The sequence below is a fragment of the Dipodomys spectabilis genome, unplaced genomic scaffold (assembly GCF_019054845.1).
Source record: "Dipodomys spectabilis isolate Male_0828 unplaced genomic scaffold, ASM1905484v1 ptg000422l, whole genome shotgun sequence".
Classification (NCBI taxonomy): domain Eukaryota; kingdom Metazoa; phylum Chordata; class Mammalia; order Rodentia; family Heteromyidae; genus Dipodomys; species Dipodomys spectabilis.
The window spans coordinates 2009676-2026375 of record NW_024871099.1 but is presented as its reverse complement, the minus strand read 5'-3'; the positions used below and the strand labels follow the sequence as shown (position 1 = coordinate 2026375).

Below are 16700 nucleotides of genomic sequence, written 5' to 3'. Positions count from 1 at the left end.
GAAGGAAGGAAGGAAGGGAGGGAGGGAGGGAGGGAGGGAGGGAGGGAGGGAGGGAGGGAGGGAGGGAGGGAGGAAGGGAGGGAGGGTAAGAAAGAAAGAAGGAAAGAAAGGCCAGGAAATGAAAGGAACATAAACAAGGCTAAATGTCACCAATGTTTGCTGATTTACAGACACCATCCATTTTTGTTTGTTCTGAAATGAAGAGTGGACCATTTGGCAAATACAATGGCATTCACACAACAGTTTTGTCATCCTGTGGTGCAAATGACATCACATCTGTGCAATTCCTGCTAAATGGAGAAAGATGAAAGAGGAGAAGGAAGAGGAAGAGGAGAAAGAAAGAAAGAGAGAGAGAGAGAAAAAGAAAGAAAGAAAGAAAGACAAAGAAGAAGGAAGGAAGGAAGAAAAGAAGGAAGGAAGGAAGGAAGGAGAAGCAGAGGAAGAAGAGAAGGAGGAGAAAAGATTTTGAGAGGGTGTTTGCCAATCAAGGGGGCTATAAGGGGCTCATGCCTGTCATCCTAGCTACTCAGGAGGCTGAAATCTGAGGATTGAGGTTCAAAGTCAGCCCAGGTAGGAAAGTCTATGAGACTCTTATCTCCAGTAAACTACTCAGAAAAAGCCAAAAGTGGCTCTGTGGCTCAAGTGGTAGAGCACTTGCCTTGAGCAAAATGAAGATCAGGGGCAGTTCCCAGACCCTAAATTCAAGCCCCAGGACCAGCACAAAAAAAGGAGAGTGGGTGGGCTACGGCATTTTCAAATAGGGCGCCCACAGCATGCTCTGGAAGGAAAGGAAGGAGGGCAGGAGGCCAGCTCACCAGAGGGTGACGGCTTCTAAAGAGGTCAGGAAGGGCCGGGCGCTGGTGGCTCATGCCTGTAATCCTAGCTACTCAGGAGGCTGAGATCTGAGGATCTCGGTTCAAAGCCAGCCCGGGCAGGAGAGACCGTGAGACTCCTATCTCCAATAAACCACCAGAAAACCGGAAGTGGCGCTGTAGCTCAAGTGGTAGAGTGCTCGCCTTGAGCTGAAGAGCTGAGGGACAGCGCCCAGGCCCAGAGTTCAAGCCCCACGACCGACAAAAAAAAAAAAAAAAAGAGGTCAGGAAGGATGTCACCTGGGCTTTGTCCCAAGAGTTAAAGAGAAAAATCTCCAGCCGTGAAGCAGCTGGCAGGGCAGGGCAGGCAAATAGGATGGTGATTTGTATGTATTACAAAGGTTCTGCCCTTGGACTTCCTGACAGGCCTAATGGCCCAGGCTACACAGCTGGAATATCAACCTGTGGACCCAACCTATGTCAGGGAACGTGCAAGAGCATGCAGGATCTCAGCTGGTGGTGTAGTCAGTGGTCAAACAGTGAGTGGGAAATGACGTTTTCTCCACTATCTTGGAAACTAATCTGTGTGAAATACCTCATAGATTAAAAAGGAGAAGCCGGGTGCTGGTGACTCTTACCTGTCATCCTAGCTACTCAGGAGGCTGAGATCTAAGGATTGAGGTTCAAAGCCAGTCTGGGCAGGAAAGTCCATGAGACTTTTATCTCCAATGAATCAGCAGAAAGCTAGAAGTGGAGCAGTGACTCAAGTGGCAGAGAGACAATCCTGAGTGAAAAAAGCTAAGGAATAGTGCTCAAGCCTTGAGTTCAAGCCACAGCACCAGCACAAAACTGACAGAAAAAAAGGAAGGAAGGAAGGAAGGAAGGAAGGAAGGAAGGGACTGCTAACTTGGCTCTGAATAAAGGTTGTAACATGAGAGCAAACGGGCAAAGATCTTCTGGGCTACCTCTCCCCCTGGATAACTTCCCCGTTTGGGGTTGGCTGGGTTTAGTATGGGGCTCCTCTACTCTTGGCAGGCTTCAGATTCATTCTGTGGTTCTCTTCCTTTGCTGTTTTTCTAATTTGACTTCCTTCCTTAGACCGTCCCAGAAAAGAAAAACAGTGTCTCCTCAGGTAGCATATCACAGTGTAAGGTCAGGATATCTAAGCATTTACATAATCCATTCTCACACCTCAGTCCTGGCTGCCTTAGAGGGCTCTTCCTCATCTACTCTTGCTTGGGTAGAAAGTGAAATGTGCTTGTGGTTCACGTTTGTCATCCTAGTTACTCAGGAGTCTGACATCTGAGGATTGAGGATCAAAGCCAGGCAGCAAAGTCTGGTAGATTCTTATCTCCAATGAAGCAGCAAAATGCCAAGAGTGGAGGTATGGCTCAAATGGTTGAGCACCTGCCTTGAGTGAAAAAGCCCAGTGAGAATGTGAGGCCCTGAGTTCAAGCTCCAGGACAGGCACACACACTCACAAATGTAACCACTTTTACAAGATGTTCTCTTGGCAGACAAAATAAAAAGAAACAGTTACCTGGAAGGAGGCATGGAAGACACAAGGAAATAACATGTATTCCTAGCATGTTGAAGGCAAGTTAAGATCTGTATTCAGGTTGGGCGCTGGTCTGGTGGCTCACCCTGTAATCCTGGCTACTCAGAAGGATGAAATCTGAGAATCATGGTTCAAAGCCAGCCCAGATAGACACATCTACTAGACTTATCTCCAATGAACCACTAAAAAGTTGTAAGTGGAGTTGTGGCTCAGGTGGTAGAGTTGCCAGCCTTGAGTGAAAAAGCTAAGGGACAGCGCCCGGCCCTGAGTTCAAGCCAAGTACACACACACACACACACACACACACATACACACACACAACAACAACAACAACAACAACAAAGTTAAACTTTTTTCAGAGGAGAGTTATGTAACAAGAACAAACCTTCCTACTCTAACAACTCTTGTGTCCCCTAGCTTCATCCAAAGGGGCCCAACCCTCCTCTCAAGGTTGTCTTTAACATTATCTCCCACACAGTAAGCATAAGTAAGATCTGTGGAAAGATCTCCAGAGAACTGGTAACCAACTGGCTAGGGTGAACTTTTCCCTTGGCTCTCCCTTCTACACTCAAAGCAGAAAAGCACCAGCGCTACCTGATCAGGACACATGGTTAGGAACTCAAAGCCATGATACCAAAGAGTGGAAGACCAGAGTTTTTAAGAGGCAACATTGTAATACTAAAGCAAGACTTTGGAGGTGAGATCTGTAACCCAGGAGGAAGAAGGAGAAGTCATATTCTTCCCCTCAGTGGATGTGACAGAGGATGCTGAGCTTTGCAGAGTCTTTAGAGTGAAGGGAAATTCCTCTGATGTGTCTCCCAGTGCTTTCTGTACCAACCGCCCACCAACCATGTGAATTGAGTCCTTTCTTAAACAAAGGGAACCTAGCTCTTCCCATAAGCTTGTTCCAAGGGATCCTACGTGGGGATCTGAGGTTACTAACTATATAAGCCAGGCTCCAAAATCTATCTACCCAGGCTGGACACCCATGGTTCACTCACACCTGTCATCCTAGCTACTCAAGAGGTTGAGATCTGAGGATCGTGCTCTGAGGCAGAAAATTCCATGGGACCCTTATCTCCAACGAACCACAAAAACCTAGACGTGGAACTGTGACTCAAGTGGTAGAACACTAGCCTTGAGCACAAAAGCTAAGGAACAGTGCTCACGACCTGAGTTCAAGCCCCAGGACTAGCAAGAAAATAAAATAAATCTATCCAGATGGGGAATACAGATTTGTCAAATCCTAGCTTGATCATGAAAGACAAGCTTTCAACCTGGTAGACGAGTTTGAAAACCCACACCTACTTCAACTGGAGTACCCCCCCCCCAAAAAAGGAATTAAATGTTAGGAAAATTTTATGCTTTGGACCAATATTATTTTTACCCTTGTAAAGTAAAGCCAAAGGAGGTAGGGAGAGGAGAGTATGTAACTTACAACTGTGAGGTGATACTTCTTGTAATGTTACAGAGACAGTGAACTTGACTGAGGGAAAAAATGATAACTTATTAATATGACGTTTTCCTCTGCAATATTAACTCTTGGCAAGGATGACTCTACTGGGCTTTTGGGGGACCTGATACAGCACCAATATCAGTGACCACATGAAGAGATCGCAATTAATCTGGCTCAATTATGACCACAGGAGGATGAGAGTTGGGCAGGCTCCTCCTGGAGATCAGCGTGGGGTGTCAGTACTCTAAGGAAAATATAAGAAGAGATGACCTTCTTCCTTCCTTCCTTCCTTGCTTCCTTCCTTCCTTTTTTCCTCCTTCCCCGCCTTCCTTCCCTCCTTCCTTCTTTCCTTTGTTCCTTTCTTCACTTTTCCCCTCACTCTATCCCTCCCTTCTTGTCCTCCCTTTCTTGTCCTTCTTCTCCTCCCTTTTCCTCCCTCTTTTTCTTCCTTCCTTCCCCTCCCTCCTTCCCTGTCTCCCTCCCTCCCTCCTTCCTGCCTTCCTTCCTTCCTTCCTCCTCTCCACAGATGAAGTAAAACCTCAGAAATCCACTCATAAACAAGGGTGGAAATGTGCCATTGTCATTTGTTGCTGGTGGAGATATTTGGGGCTGGTGTCAAAAAACCCCATACACTGAGCTCTTTAGAAGTTGCTTCCCAATGATAGCAAAGACTATGTAAATAAACTGCAGGTCCCATGCTTTCTAGAAACAGGTATCTTGTAGTTAGAAGTTGTTTTATGACTGTTTTGGCTGGAGAAGCAGCCCAGGGGAAGCCTTCTAGTCTGGCTGGCCTAAGGATGCTCCTCCAGACTGACACCCATAGGGCTAGAAGGGGTGACAGGAGTTTTTTGTATACCACAGGAAGGGCAGGAGTATGTGATCAGATGCTAATGGAGGAGAGGGTGAGAAGTATTCAAGAGCATGTTCCTCAAAAACAAGAATTCATCAGCTAGGTGCCAGTGGTTCACGCCTGCAATCCTAGCTACTCAGGAGGCCGAGATCTGAAGATCAAAGTTCAAAGCCAGCCCAGGCAAGAAAGTCGGTGAGACTCTTATCTCCAGCGAACCACCAGAAAACCGCAAGTAGAGCTGTAGTTCAAAGTAGTAGAATGCTGGTCTTAAGCAAAAGCTCGGGGATAGCACACAAGCCTTGAGTTCAAGCTCCAGGACCTGCACAAACTGGTGCCCAGGGACACTAATTGGTGAGGCTTCCTCAAGGCAAGCAAGCAGCCTTTCTTCAGCCTTGAGAGGAAGATAGGGAAATTAATCGAGATAATATGAGCTCATTTCAATAGTAATGAGCTTATAGGCCTGTCAGAGTTTGATCATCTCTGATACATTGATTTCTGGCAGGAACTGTGGTCCTCCTACATAGGAGGTAGAAAGAACTAAAAATAGACTTTAAAAAAATATCCCCACACAACAGCTCAAAAGAAACCACCTCCCCACCCCAGTCACAAAGTTAAAACAACAATGAAAGAAGAAGAAAATTTAAATGTTGGTCCTTCTGAAGAAAAAGGGAAAAAATTGTACTGACATAATACCCTTTTCTTCCCCTGTTAAATATTGCTTTTAACAGCTTCAAAAGTAATGAACTGTACGTGGCTAAAAATAGAAGTAGGGTACTGGGTAATAGGGGCCTTGCAAACCATTCAGCAGAGGGGCTGTCAATATTTTTTTTGAGCTGTCAGAAATCCATTTAGTGATTTTTGACAATTCAAAAAAATATTTCTGACTGCTTGATCCAGTGCTTAGTGAATTAGAGAAGGAAAGAGGAGAGAAATATATCAATTTAAATTATAAATCCAGAGTCTAGCTTCCTAAATCCGGCTCTGTGTTAAAAGAAGCCTCAAGAGGCTAAGATTCAGAAATAGTCTCCTATTTCTATACTCGCTCCATTCTTTTGTTCCTTTCTTCCTTCCTTCTTTCCTTATTCTTTTCTTCCTTCTTCCTTTTTTCTCTCTTCCCTTCCTTTCCTTCCTTCCCTTCCTTTCCCTCCCTTCCTCCCTTCCTCCTTCCTTCCTTCCTTCCTTCATGTTTCTTACTTTCTTCCTTCTGTCCTCCTTTCTTCCTTCATTTTTCCTACCCAGTCTCTCTTCTTTCCTATCACAGATGAAGTCACATCCTAAATTAAAGATGAAATACAGATACCATGATCATTTGTTGCCCCAGATAAGCATCAGGAATATTTGGGGGCCAGTATCAAAGCCCACCGTGTAGTGAACTGCTCTTTGGAGTCGGACTTTCAAATAGGAATGTGAGGACCATGAGAATGACATTGATCCTCTCAGCCTGTCAGTCTCAACATCCACTTAATCCAGTTCTAGGCTTCACATTGAGGATGATGTATAAAAATCTGGAATTACTCGAGGGGGTGGTGGCGCAGGGGGGGGGGGTGTATTCTTTCAGGAGATAAAGACTTGCTAATAATTTAAGATTGGACAGGCATAGATCCGAGACACTTAAGGGGTTCACAACACTGCTCATCAGAGACTTCACAATGTGCATTTCAGTTTAGACCAACAGACAGAAAGACAGACAGACAAACAGACACGGACAGAAGGCAACAGTGGAAGGCCAAAGTCAGGGTAACTGTCATTTGGTATATGTCTAAATATGAGTCACAAACACCCACAAACCATCTCCTATTTGGAGAGAGGGCCTGTTCTATTTTCTACACTGTGATTTTGTAGGATGATGATTTTTTGCAACCTCTGTAAGTCAATCCAGGTGAACTTTAAGGAAGCAGATTTAGTTTAGCAAATCAGTAAGTTCTCCTTAGGCATTGTGTGCATACGGACATTTCCACATGTCCCTTTTCTGTTTGTTTTTAAAGTGGTTTATTATTATTATTGTTAATATTTCCCTCCTCAATGTTATGGACAAAAACCAGGAGCAATTCACACTGAGACCCATCCTACATGAGCATAGGCATTTTGAAAGCATTCTAATACAGATTAGACCACCAAAGTATGCATTTTCAAACTTCTCAGTTGAGACCCACTTTTCTGATTGTCTATATTGCATAATACAACATTGCGGTTTTATTGGCGTTCTTTTTTTTTTTCCTTCAAATTCTTTTCTTTGAGGTTCAAATTAAAATTCGCTAATGAGTACATCTACCTCACATTATATATATATATAAATATTTATATTTTTCAATACACCATTCAGCTCTGATGTGTTGGGAAATGAACCGAAGGAAGAGGAATCTAAAACTTACCACACAAGTCTGGCCTCTTGATATATCCAGAATTTGCTGTGTTGCCCGCCAGCCCATTAAAGGCGGCTAAGCCATCAGAACTGAAGGTCCTGAGGACTGAGAGCATGTTCACGGGCTTCTCCGGCTTTGCCAGTCCTGCGGTGGTGTCCTGGCTTGTCTGAAGAGCACCCTGGCTGAGCCACTGCTTCTCCGACGTTGGGGCTAACGGTGAGCCCAGGCCCTGGATGGGCTGAGGGACACCGGAGGGCATCAGGCTGTCCCCGCTGTCACTGCCGCTGTCCTTGCCCAGGGCAGGCAGGGACTTATTTATGATTTCCGGCTCAGTTTCAATCTCCTCTTCTTTGAAAGAGTCCATATCCTCAGAGGAGGTGATGTCTGAGAGGTCATCCATAGTGGTTTTATTCGTGGCTTCGGGGATCAAAATTGGGGTATCATCTTCGGGGTGAGACTTCCCATCAGGATTCTTATTAGAGCAGGAACCGGTGACCCCCGAGCCCACCATGCTAGGGTACACGCCAAATTGTTTATAGAAGTCTGATGGGAAGTTAGTAAACGCAGGGTCCACGTGGCTAGGCCACGGAGCACTCTTGGGATCCCCCAGGGTCTCTTTGGCCTGTCCGTGACTCAACTTCTCAGAAGTTGCTTCTAGACAGCCCACCGTGCTAGAAAGACTCATCTCTTTGTTGGATTGTACTGTAGCCATCTTGCTGGCTTCTCGGGTCTGTTCTTTGCAGTTGCCTGCTGCCCCCGAGGCGGGTTCTTTGCGTTTTGCTTTGCCCAGGTGGTTAGCCTGAAGGTGCAGAGCCATGAGCTCCATGGATGAAGTAGTAAAGGCACAAAACAAGCAGCCGTGCCAGGCTATGCTGTCTTGAACCGTTACAGATGAGCCTGGGAGAGAGGCAGCATCTGGCCGCACGGATAAGTCCAGAGGCTCATACTGAGCTTTCTCAGATTTCTTCTGGGAAGGCTTCCCGCTGCCTTTCTCCTCACCCCCATCCACCGTGTGCACTTTCATAGAAGAAGGGATGTCTGACAAGGCTTTGTCCTTCCCGTCTTTCTTCTTCAAGCTGCTGAGGACAAAGCTGTCCATGAACGCTTGCAGGGACCCTTGGAAGTTCACACCATTGCTCAAGATGCTCTGATAAGCTCTCCCGATCTCGGAGAAATGGGTACTTTTGGAAGGGAGGTCAGTACCTTTCAGGGTGTCTGAAGGGGTCTCTGAAGACATACTGGCAGCCGGCCCCAAGGAATCTCCGGAGGACAGCATCCCTGAGGTCCACTGCTGAGAGGCAGGTCCCCCTCTGAAGTCAATTCCGGGGAGCCCCTTGAAGGTGCCCCTTAGGATGTCTGGCCTGATAAACAAAGATGCTTTGTTGGACATCTCATCCCGGGGGTCTTGACTGGGGGCCTGTCCTGGGAGTGGTCCGGCTCCGTTCTGTCTCTCGCGATGATGTCGTTCTAAGTGGTATTTTAAGGATGCTGACTGGGTACCAGCGTAATCACAATGTGGACATTTATATGGTTTCTCACCTGTAAGATATTAGTAGAAGGAAGAGGAGAGAGAGAGAGAGAGGGAAAAAAGTGTTTATCTCATTGTGGTATGTAGGCTAGAAGGATCCAAATGGGTTCTTTGAAACAAAGCAGCTAATAATTAGTTAGAGAACAACTGTTTTTGTTTCCCCTTTTTTTAAATAGAAGAATAATTCGTACTCTTAAGCTTTTTTAATGATTTTGTACCATTTGGGACTATTCAGGAATGACATACGATCTACACACAATTAGCTATCTTTTTCTTTATCTAACATGTGAAAATGGCTGTAGGTTTAAAAGCTATGATTATGAAAATTAAGCATAATAATTTCAACCACAGTGATCATTAAAAGTAGAAGTTTCTGAAGACAAAGTATATAACCAATGGGTGGCTGCAATATTTTTTGTATATATATATATGGATATAAATATATATATATATATAAGAGCTCTAAAATTTGTTTAAATTATACACATGGAAACCATTTTTAAACCTAAAAATTTTTTATGGCACCGTTACGCAAGACTGAAATGAATGATTTAAGTCTTGCACTGCAGTAAATCATGGATATAATTAGCAAATGGCATACTGCACAAGTAATTTATCATTATTTGGAGGGCACCATTCCAGACGGGCTGAGATAGCTGGAGACTTACTGCATTGTTTCTAAATAAAGAACTATAAATACCGATTCTATAAAATATTAATATCATTACAGTGCGTGGTGATGGCGGCCTGTAAAGACGTATAAGTTAAGATAAAAAGCAGTCAATAAAACTTAAAAGAAAATGAGTAATAAAAAGAAAAAGCACAAAATATATTTCGTTTCTGTATTTGAAATTAACATTATCTACTGGTCTTTGTAGTGCTTTAAATTTGTACTAATGGGAAACCTAATTCTCCGGTACTAAAATGTGTAATTTACCTAGAATAAACGCTTTCCCCGAGAATAAAAATAGCTTTAAAGAGTGTTTCAAAACATATAGGATGATTTTCAGGCATTAAAAATTTATTTAAATTCAACCACCCAACTTCTATTGTTCTTCTTGACAATGGGGAAGATAAGATAATGAGCGGCCAGAATCCACTGGCATGGTGGAGCAGGAAAAAGTCTATGCCTATGGATTTCAACCTGTCTTCCACAAATTTATCAGCAATCATGCATCTTTTTTCTTTTCTTTCTTTATTTTTCTGCTGGGTCTGAGGCTTGAACTCAGGGCCTGGGGTTATCTCTGAGCTTTTATGCTCAATGCTAGCACTTTACCTCTTGAGCCTTAACTCTACTTCCTGCTCTTTCCTAGTTCATTGGAGATAATTCTCTCGAACTTGCCTGCCCTGGCTGGCTTTGAACTGTGATCCTCAGATCTCAAGCCTCCTGAGTAGCTAGGATGACAGATGTGAGCCACTGGTACCCAGCTAATCCTGGGATCATCTCTAAAGCTCACAAACCAAAAAACTTTCTGTAAGAAATGAGGGTTGAGTCACTTTCCAGTAGCTTATTCATGACAGCATTCTGCCAATAGCTCACAATTATTTTTTCCCTAGCCCCCACCTGTCCTCTCTTCTTTTGTTCATAGACCTATCTAGAAAACAACAACAAATCGCCACTGAATGTTCTGAAGATCTTTTTCTATGTCTCTTTCTGCCCTGCCTTTCCCCTGACTTCCCATTCTCCAGTCACCAGCATTTACAAACTGGCGATTGCAAATAAGAAGACCATGGTGAGTTCAGGATCTGATCTCTGGCTGGCATCGCCACAAGCTTAGAACCACTGCCTGCCATATCCAACTGAAGGGTGGCGCTTCTCATTAATGCTCCTGTGATAGATGAGACCACTCTAGAAACAGTTTTCAGAGCTGTCTTCTTGGTTTAGGCTAGGGGACCCATTGGGAATTGACTTAACTAAGCTTAAAGGGAAAATTCCTAGTAGTCTCTAGCCAGACAAATCCTGGAGATCTGGGGAGCAAGATCTGTAGACATAGTTTCTCACTGTTGGGAGAGGATCCTGTGTTAAGATTCAGATATGTGTGAATCACCGCTCCTTGGATGGCTTCAAGGAGCCATCACTAGGCTGGGGACCTTCAGGACAGATAACGTCCCTGCTCACTCAGCCCAGTGGCTAGGGAACAGTGGAAGCAGGCCCTAAAACTCAAAGGGTGATGAGGTAGGTGGGACTTGTGTCAAGGTGACACACAGAACCTTAACACCTGACCCATGAGTCAGTGGTCCAGCAAGTGGGAAGTAGGTGCCACCAGGGAGATTCAGGCTGTAGCTCAGAAATACACCTGGAGGTGATTACATGGATAGTGTGAAAAGTTTGGGGGGAGAAAGCATCGGTCTTTCTTAGCCCAAGATAAAGAGGAAGAGTGTGCACCTGGAAGTGGAGGCTGGCTTTCTTGTGGTCTCCAGGATGTGTGTGTGTGTGTGTGTGTGTGTGTGTGTGTGTGTGCGCGCGCGCGCGCACATACGCGCATTTATGAGGGTCACATATTTGAAACACACACTGCTAGGGGTGGTTCTCTGCCTGCGGTCCGGATATGAACCAGACACAGGCTTAGGAAAGGAACAAATGAGCTGGAGGCCCTGATGTATAGAACAGGGCTGGAGTGAAGGAGGAAGTTGATATGTGTAAATAATTCTCCTGCATGCCATTCTGAGCAAGAATACACTTTGCAAAACTCTCCTCACATTGCAAAGCAGGGAGCTGTCAAAAGCACTGCTATCTGGCCCTGTCTTCCCCTCTCCCCCAGATTCTGAGTTAAGAGGCCAAAGACACAAAATGGTATTTGGGGATCCTTTCAGATTCCGTTGGGGATCCTCTGTGAAGCCTGGATGGGTACCTTGCTGTACCCAGCCTCCTGGGAAGGTGAGCTTGGAGGCGAGTTCTGTGCCTTGGCTTTATGGGGAAGACAATCTAGACCCCAGAAGGTAGGAAGGGGGCATCTAGGCTCGGGACTAGACCACTTCTTGCAACTCTGTTCTACTGAATCCAAGATTGTACTCCTGGGACTTTAGCTCTGGCCATAGGTCACATGAGTTGTTAGAACATGTGTTCTGTGAGACTTTGTCCATACCCCACTGTCAGCTTTTTAGTGGTTCAATGGAGATAAGAGGTTCACAGACCTTTTTCTGCACAGGTTGGCTTCAAACCATGCTCTCAAAGCAAGAATGACATAGGGTTGGGGGACAGAGACTTGAGAATAGACAACCATGGGTGCAAAAGTCCCAAAAAGGTACAGCTTTATTCACAGGGTTTTGTCTTTTGACTGAGTGAACCAGTGAATGGAACTTCACTATGAAGCTAGGAGGGCTCACTCTTAGCCTTGCTGTCTCTGTGAGCTGGTGAAGCAGAGGGTGCCTCATGGATTTTCAAGGGTTGCTTTGGTTGAACAACATTTGTAGAGACGTGAGAAAATCCTCCCATCCTATATCTTCCCTCTCTTCTTCACTGATGGATGGAGAGGCCTCTCTGCTTGTGTTCTTACAGCTCCATCTGCCACCGTCCTAAAGGTTTTGGCTTGAGTTGTCACTTCTTGTCATCCAACTCTCCATACGTCTCCAGAGCGACCTTTTTTGCCAGTACCTAGATGTGAACTTTGGGCCTCACACTCTTGCTTAGCTTTTTCGCTTAAAGCTGGTACTCTACCACTTACGCCACACCTCCACTTCTGGCTTTTTGCTGTTTCTTTGGAGATAAGAGTTTCACAGATATTTCTATCCAGGTCAGTTTTGAACTGTGATCCTCAGATCTCAGCCACCTGAGTAGCTAGGATTACAAGTGTGAATTGCTGGAACTGCTTTTAAAACGAAAGCTGGTCGGAATCTGAGTTATCTGGGGTGAGCTTGCACTCCAGAGACACTCAAGTAACCCGTGGGTGGATTTTATGTGCCATGAGAAACAGCCCAGCTGTTTCCTAAGCATTCTTTCCCCAAAGGACAAATTTGAGAATGCTGGGGAAACACGCTTCTCACAGCATTGATCCAGATCAGATTGAGTAAGAACCGAGAAGCAAAGCATGTCAGCAGATTGTGTGTGTGTGTGTATGATGGAGCTTGAACTAAGGACCTGGGCATTGTCCCTTAACTTTTTCTGCTCAAGACTGACACTCTACCACTTGAGCCATACCTCCACTTCCATCGTTTATTTTTTTTTTTTTGCTGGTTAAGAGAGGCAAGAGTCTGACTGATTTTCTTGCCCAGGCTAGTTTCAAACCATGATTCTCGTCTCAGCCTCCTGAGTAGCTAGGATGACAGGCGTGAGTCAGATCTTTACCAGCATGGAGATGCAATCAAAGGTCTGTCCTCCGTTTGGCCAGCACAAAAATGCTGGACAAGTCTGCCTCCCTTTCCTCAACAGAGGCTGGAATGCCTGAGATTTGGATCAGGCATTACCCATACACCCCTGTGGTGGAAGATAGCCCTAGACTCTGCCAGCAGATTTGTCTAGTTGAATGGTTGGCCGTTTAAGCCATAAATGAGTCCAAATCTCCTGGGTAGATCTCTCAGACTGCCCCAGCTGTCCAGGGGTCAACAGTCCTCCAGTTCTCTCCATAATGCTTAGGATTGGCTGTGTGTGTATCTGCCTGTCACACGTATATACACACGTGCACACATGTATGAACACACATATGTACCTTTGGAACCAAGCTTGCCATCTTATGGTATAGGTAGCTGAGGTGGGGGAGGAGACAGGTTTCTCTTTGTGAGAACTATTATTCTAACAAATGGTCTGAGCTCCTCAATTTCTAGTTTTCCCAAGCAAAGTCTCATACACTGATTTCAATGTGCAGATTCTCAATATTTATCTATTGGAACCCACTTCCAAACTTTCTTTTCTTTCTTTTTTTTAATGCTGGTCCTTGGGCTTGAACTCAGGGGCTAGGCTCTGTCCCTCAGCCTCTCTGTGCTCAAGGCTAGTGCTCTACCACTTGAGCCACGTGCCATTTTGGCTTTTTATGAGCAGTTTATTGGAAACAACAGTCTCACAGACTTTCCTGTCCAGGCTGGCTTTGAACCACAGCCCTCAGATCTCAGCCTCCTGAGTAGCTAGGCATAAGCCACCAGCGCTGGGCCTTACTAAACATGGAGAAGGCCAGAAGGTTCTATGTTGTAGGATTTGCTCTGGGCCAGCCAACCAGTTGAGTAAGCTAAGGATGCTAGATGGTCTGCTTTGAAATATTGTAGAACCTTCTTATGTGAAAGGAATAGAATATGAGTCCAAATGATGCATTTCTAGAAAAGACATAATAAATTGCTAGAAAAGGCTGGGCTCTTTGTGGCTCATGCCTGGAACCCTAGCTACTCAGAAGACTGAGATCTGAAGATCATGGTTCCAAGCCAGCCTGGGCAGGAAAGTCAGACACTTATCTCCAAGCACCAAAAAACAGAAGTGGAGCTGTGGCTCAAAGTGGTAGAGCACTAGCTTTGAGCAAAAAAAAAAAAACAGCTCAGGGACAGCACCCAGGTCCTGAGTTCTAGTCCTAAGACCCACAAAAAAAAGTGCTAGTACAACACAATCAATTTGAAATTTTTAAAAAAGCATATATCAGCATCAGCCAAGTGCTGGTAGCATATTCCTATAACACTAGCTACTCAGGAAGATGAGGACTGAGGATCAACGTTCAAAGCTAGCCCAGGCAGATAAACCCAAGAGATTTTTTTTTTATCTCCCATTAACCAGCAAAATTAAAAAAAGAAAGCCAGAAGTAGTATTGTAGCTTAAGTTATAGAGCACCAGCCTTGAGGGAAAAAGCCAAGCAAGAGCACAAGGCCCTGAGTTCAAGCCCTAGTACCAGTGCATACAGTGTGTGCGCATACGCACACCCACACCCACACATACACACACACACAGACTCATCAGCCTTCCAATAGACTAATGAAATCACTAGAAGCTACTTATATCAAGCCAACATCCCACCAACATATGGCCTCAGACATCTATTCAACTTTGGAGTATCGTCAATAACTTCTCCCCAGCCAGTGTATCATAAATTTCTGGAAGTATATGACCAGGTGGTTTAATTAGTTCTTTGTACCTGTTTCCACATGGTCATATCTTTTTATTATTCTGAACATCCACTGTACACTCAATAGAGCAAAGCCAGCCCCAATTTCCAAAGAAGTTTTTTTCAGAGTTATTCAAAGCAAACTCCCACCGGAACCTCCCCAAAAAAAAAAAATACTGGTAGATTAATCTCATTCTGTTTGGAAACCCCTTTGTCAAACTTTTAAGAAGTGATTCATAATGTTGATGTTATTTTTTAAATTTATGTTTTGGATAAATCTTTAAAAACATTTCCACATGGCCAGGCTCTTGGTGGCTCTAACTCTTCTGGAGGCTGAGAGCTGAGGATCAAGGTTCAAAGCCAGCCCGAGCAGAAAAGTCCATGAGACTCTTATCGCCAATGAACCAGCAAAAAGCTGGAAGTAGAGGTGTGTCTAGAGTGGTTGAACATCAGCCTTGAGCAGTAAAATTTAAAAAAAAAAAACAAAAAACAAAAAACAAGCAAGAGTGTGAAGCCCCAAGTTCAAGCTCCAGTACCAGGCAAAAAATAAAAAGAATGAACCCTATTTTTTCATGCATGTATCCTCAATTGGGTATTTATTTAGTCTTACATGTCTTTACTTAGTTAATACCAGGAGAGATAAATATGGCGGAGTCTTTCCAGCAAAGCCTCAGTACATTAATATAAATTGTATCCTAATTCCCCCCAAAGCATATATATATGTTGTAAACCTGAAGACTTCGCACACAGCTGCTTATTGCTAAACAGTGCCTTGTCCAGAAGGGTACAATCTGTGTCTCTAATTGCTGTCACTGAAGCCGAGATTCATTATGTGACTTTCCCATTAAAATGTGAGCATTAATTTGTATAATGAAATATCACCCACTGCAGTGTTCATTAGCCATGCCCTACTGTATACGGCACATTGTTAGCTACCTAGAAACTGTAGTTAATTTCACTAATGGATATTTCCTTACTTACTGTTTGGTAGGAAATTTATACTGTAACATTACCTCTTAAACTTTTAAGGAAATTTAAATTCAATCAATTATTATTTTTTTTAATACAACCCAAGTTTGGGATGTCATTAAGTCAGGAAAAACAAGGATTGGGGGTGGCGAAGACGATGGAGAAATCAAAATGGGGTTTTAAGTTGTCTTGGAAATAGAAATAGACCCTTCTTTGAGAGTTTTGTTTTTCATTTGCTCTTTTTGTTTTCTCTCATTTATTATCCTTGCTCAGGTGTCTATCCCCAGACGGAAGACAATATATGCGTTGTTTTCTCCCCACCCCCACCCCCAGGAAAGGAGACAGACTTGGCTTCCATTTCTGTCAAGTCATTTGGGATAAGACATCTATTCAATGTATTGGGTTTTTTTTTTGCATATGCCAGTACTGGGACTTGAACTCAGGGCCATGGCACTCCCTTTGGGCTGATTCTTTTTTCCTCTATCACTTGAGCCACAGCTCCACTTCCAGCTTTTTGATGGCTTATTGGAGATAAAAAGTCTCAGCAATTTTTCTACACAGATGGTCTTTGACCTTCGACCTCAGATCTCCACCTCTGGAGTCTCTAGGATGACAGGTGTGAGCCGCACTTGCTGGGTTTCAATGTGCTTTTGTATTGGCTTACTATATAGCATCTTGAGCGAAAAGGGAAATGATAGACGCATCTCAGGTCAGGCACGTGTGCACCAGGCATGAGGCATCTGACTCAGACCAATGCAAACTTCTTTTGGCACCTACATGGACCCATGTAGTCAATGGGAGAGCAAAGGAATTTCTGTCATGGCCTATGAGTTGACTATCTCCAGATCCCAGGAGTCATTCCACCTCAAAGGCCACCCAGGAGTCACAATATGTGCAACACCCTTCAGTGGCTATCTTCCTGCTTTGTTACCCTAGTGGGGAACATGAGGCACCTGTGATCCCGGGGGGCGGAGGGGGAGGGCCTGGCCATGAGCCAGACTGAGTTACGGGGGGAGGGTCAAAGGAGGGGCTGGGGTATACAGTACTTCCCTTGTAAGTCACCTGGAGGCTGCAACAACACCACTTGTGAGCACAAACCACTTCTCTCTCTCCTGTTGCTTGTGATGTGGCCACAGGCTGTCAAAGA

At 44.5% G+C, this 16700-nt stretch overlaps 1 protein-coding gene across 1 annotated transcript in view; it reads right to left on the bottom strand.

Moving 5' to 3' along the window:
• Positions 1-16700, bottom strand: part of Znf536 (zinc finger protein 536) — a 242244-nt gene that overhangs the window by 138155 nt on the left and 87389 nt on the right. Inside the window, exon 3 of the mRNA XM_042668188.1 lies at positions 7049-8578. Coding sequence (XP_042524122.1) covers positions 7049-8578 — 1530 coding nt within the window. The remainder of the gene's footprint in view (positions 1-7048; positions 8579-16700) is intronic.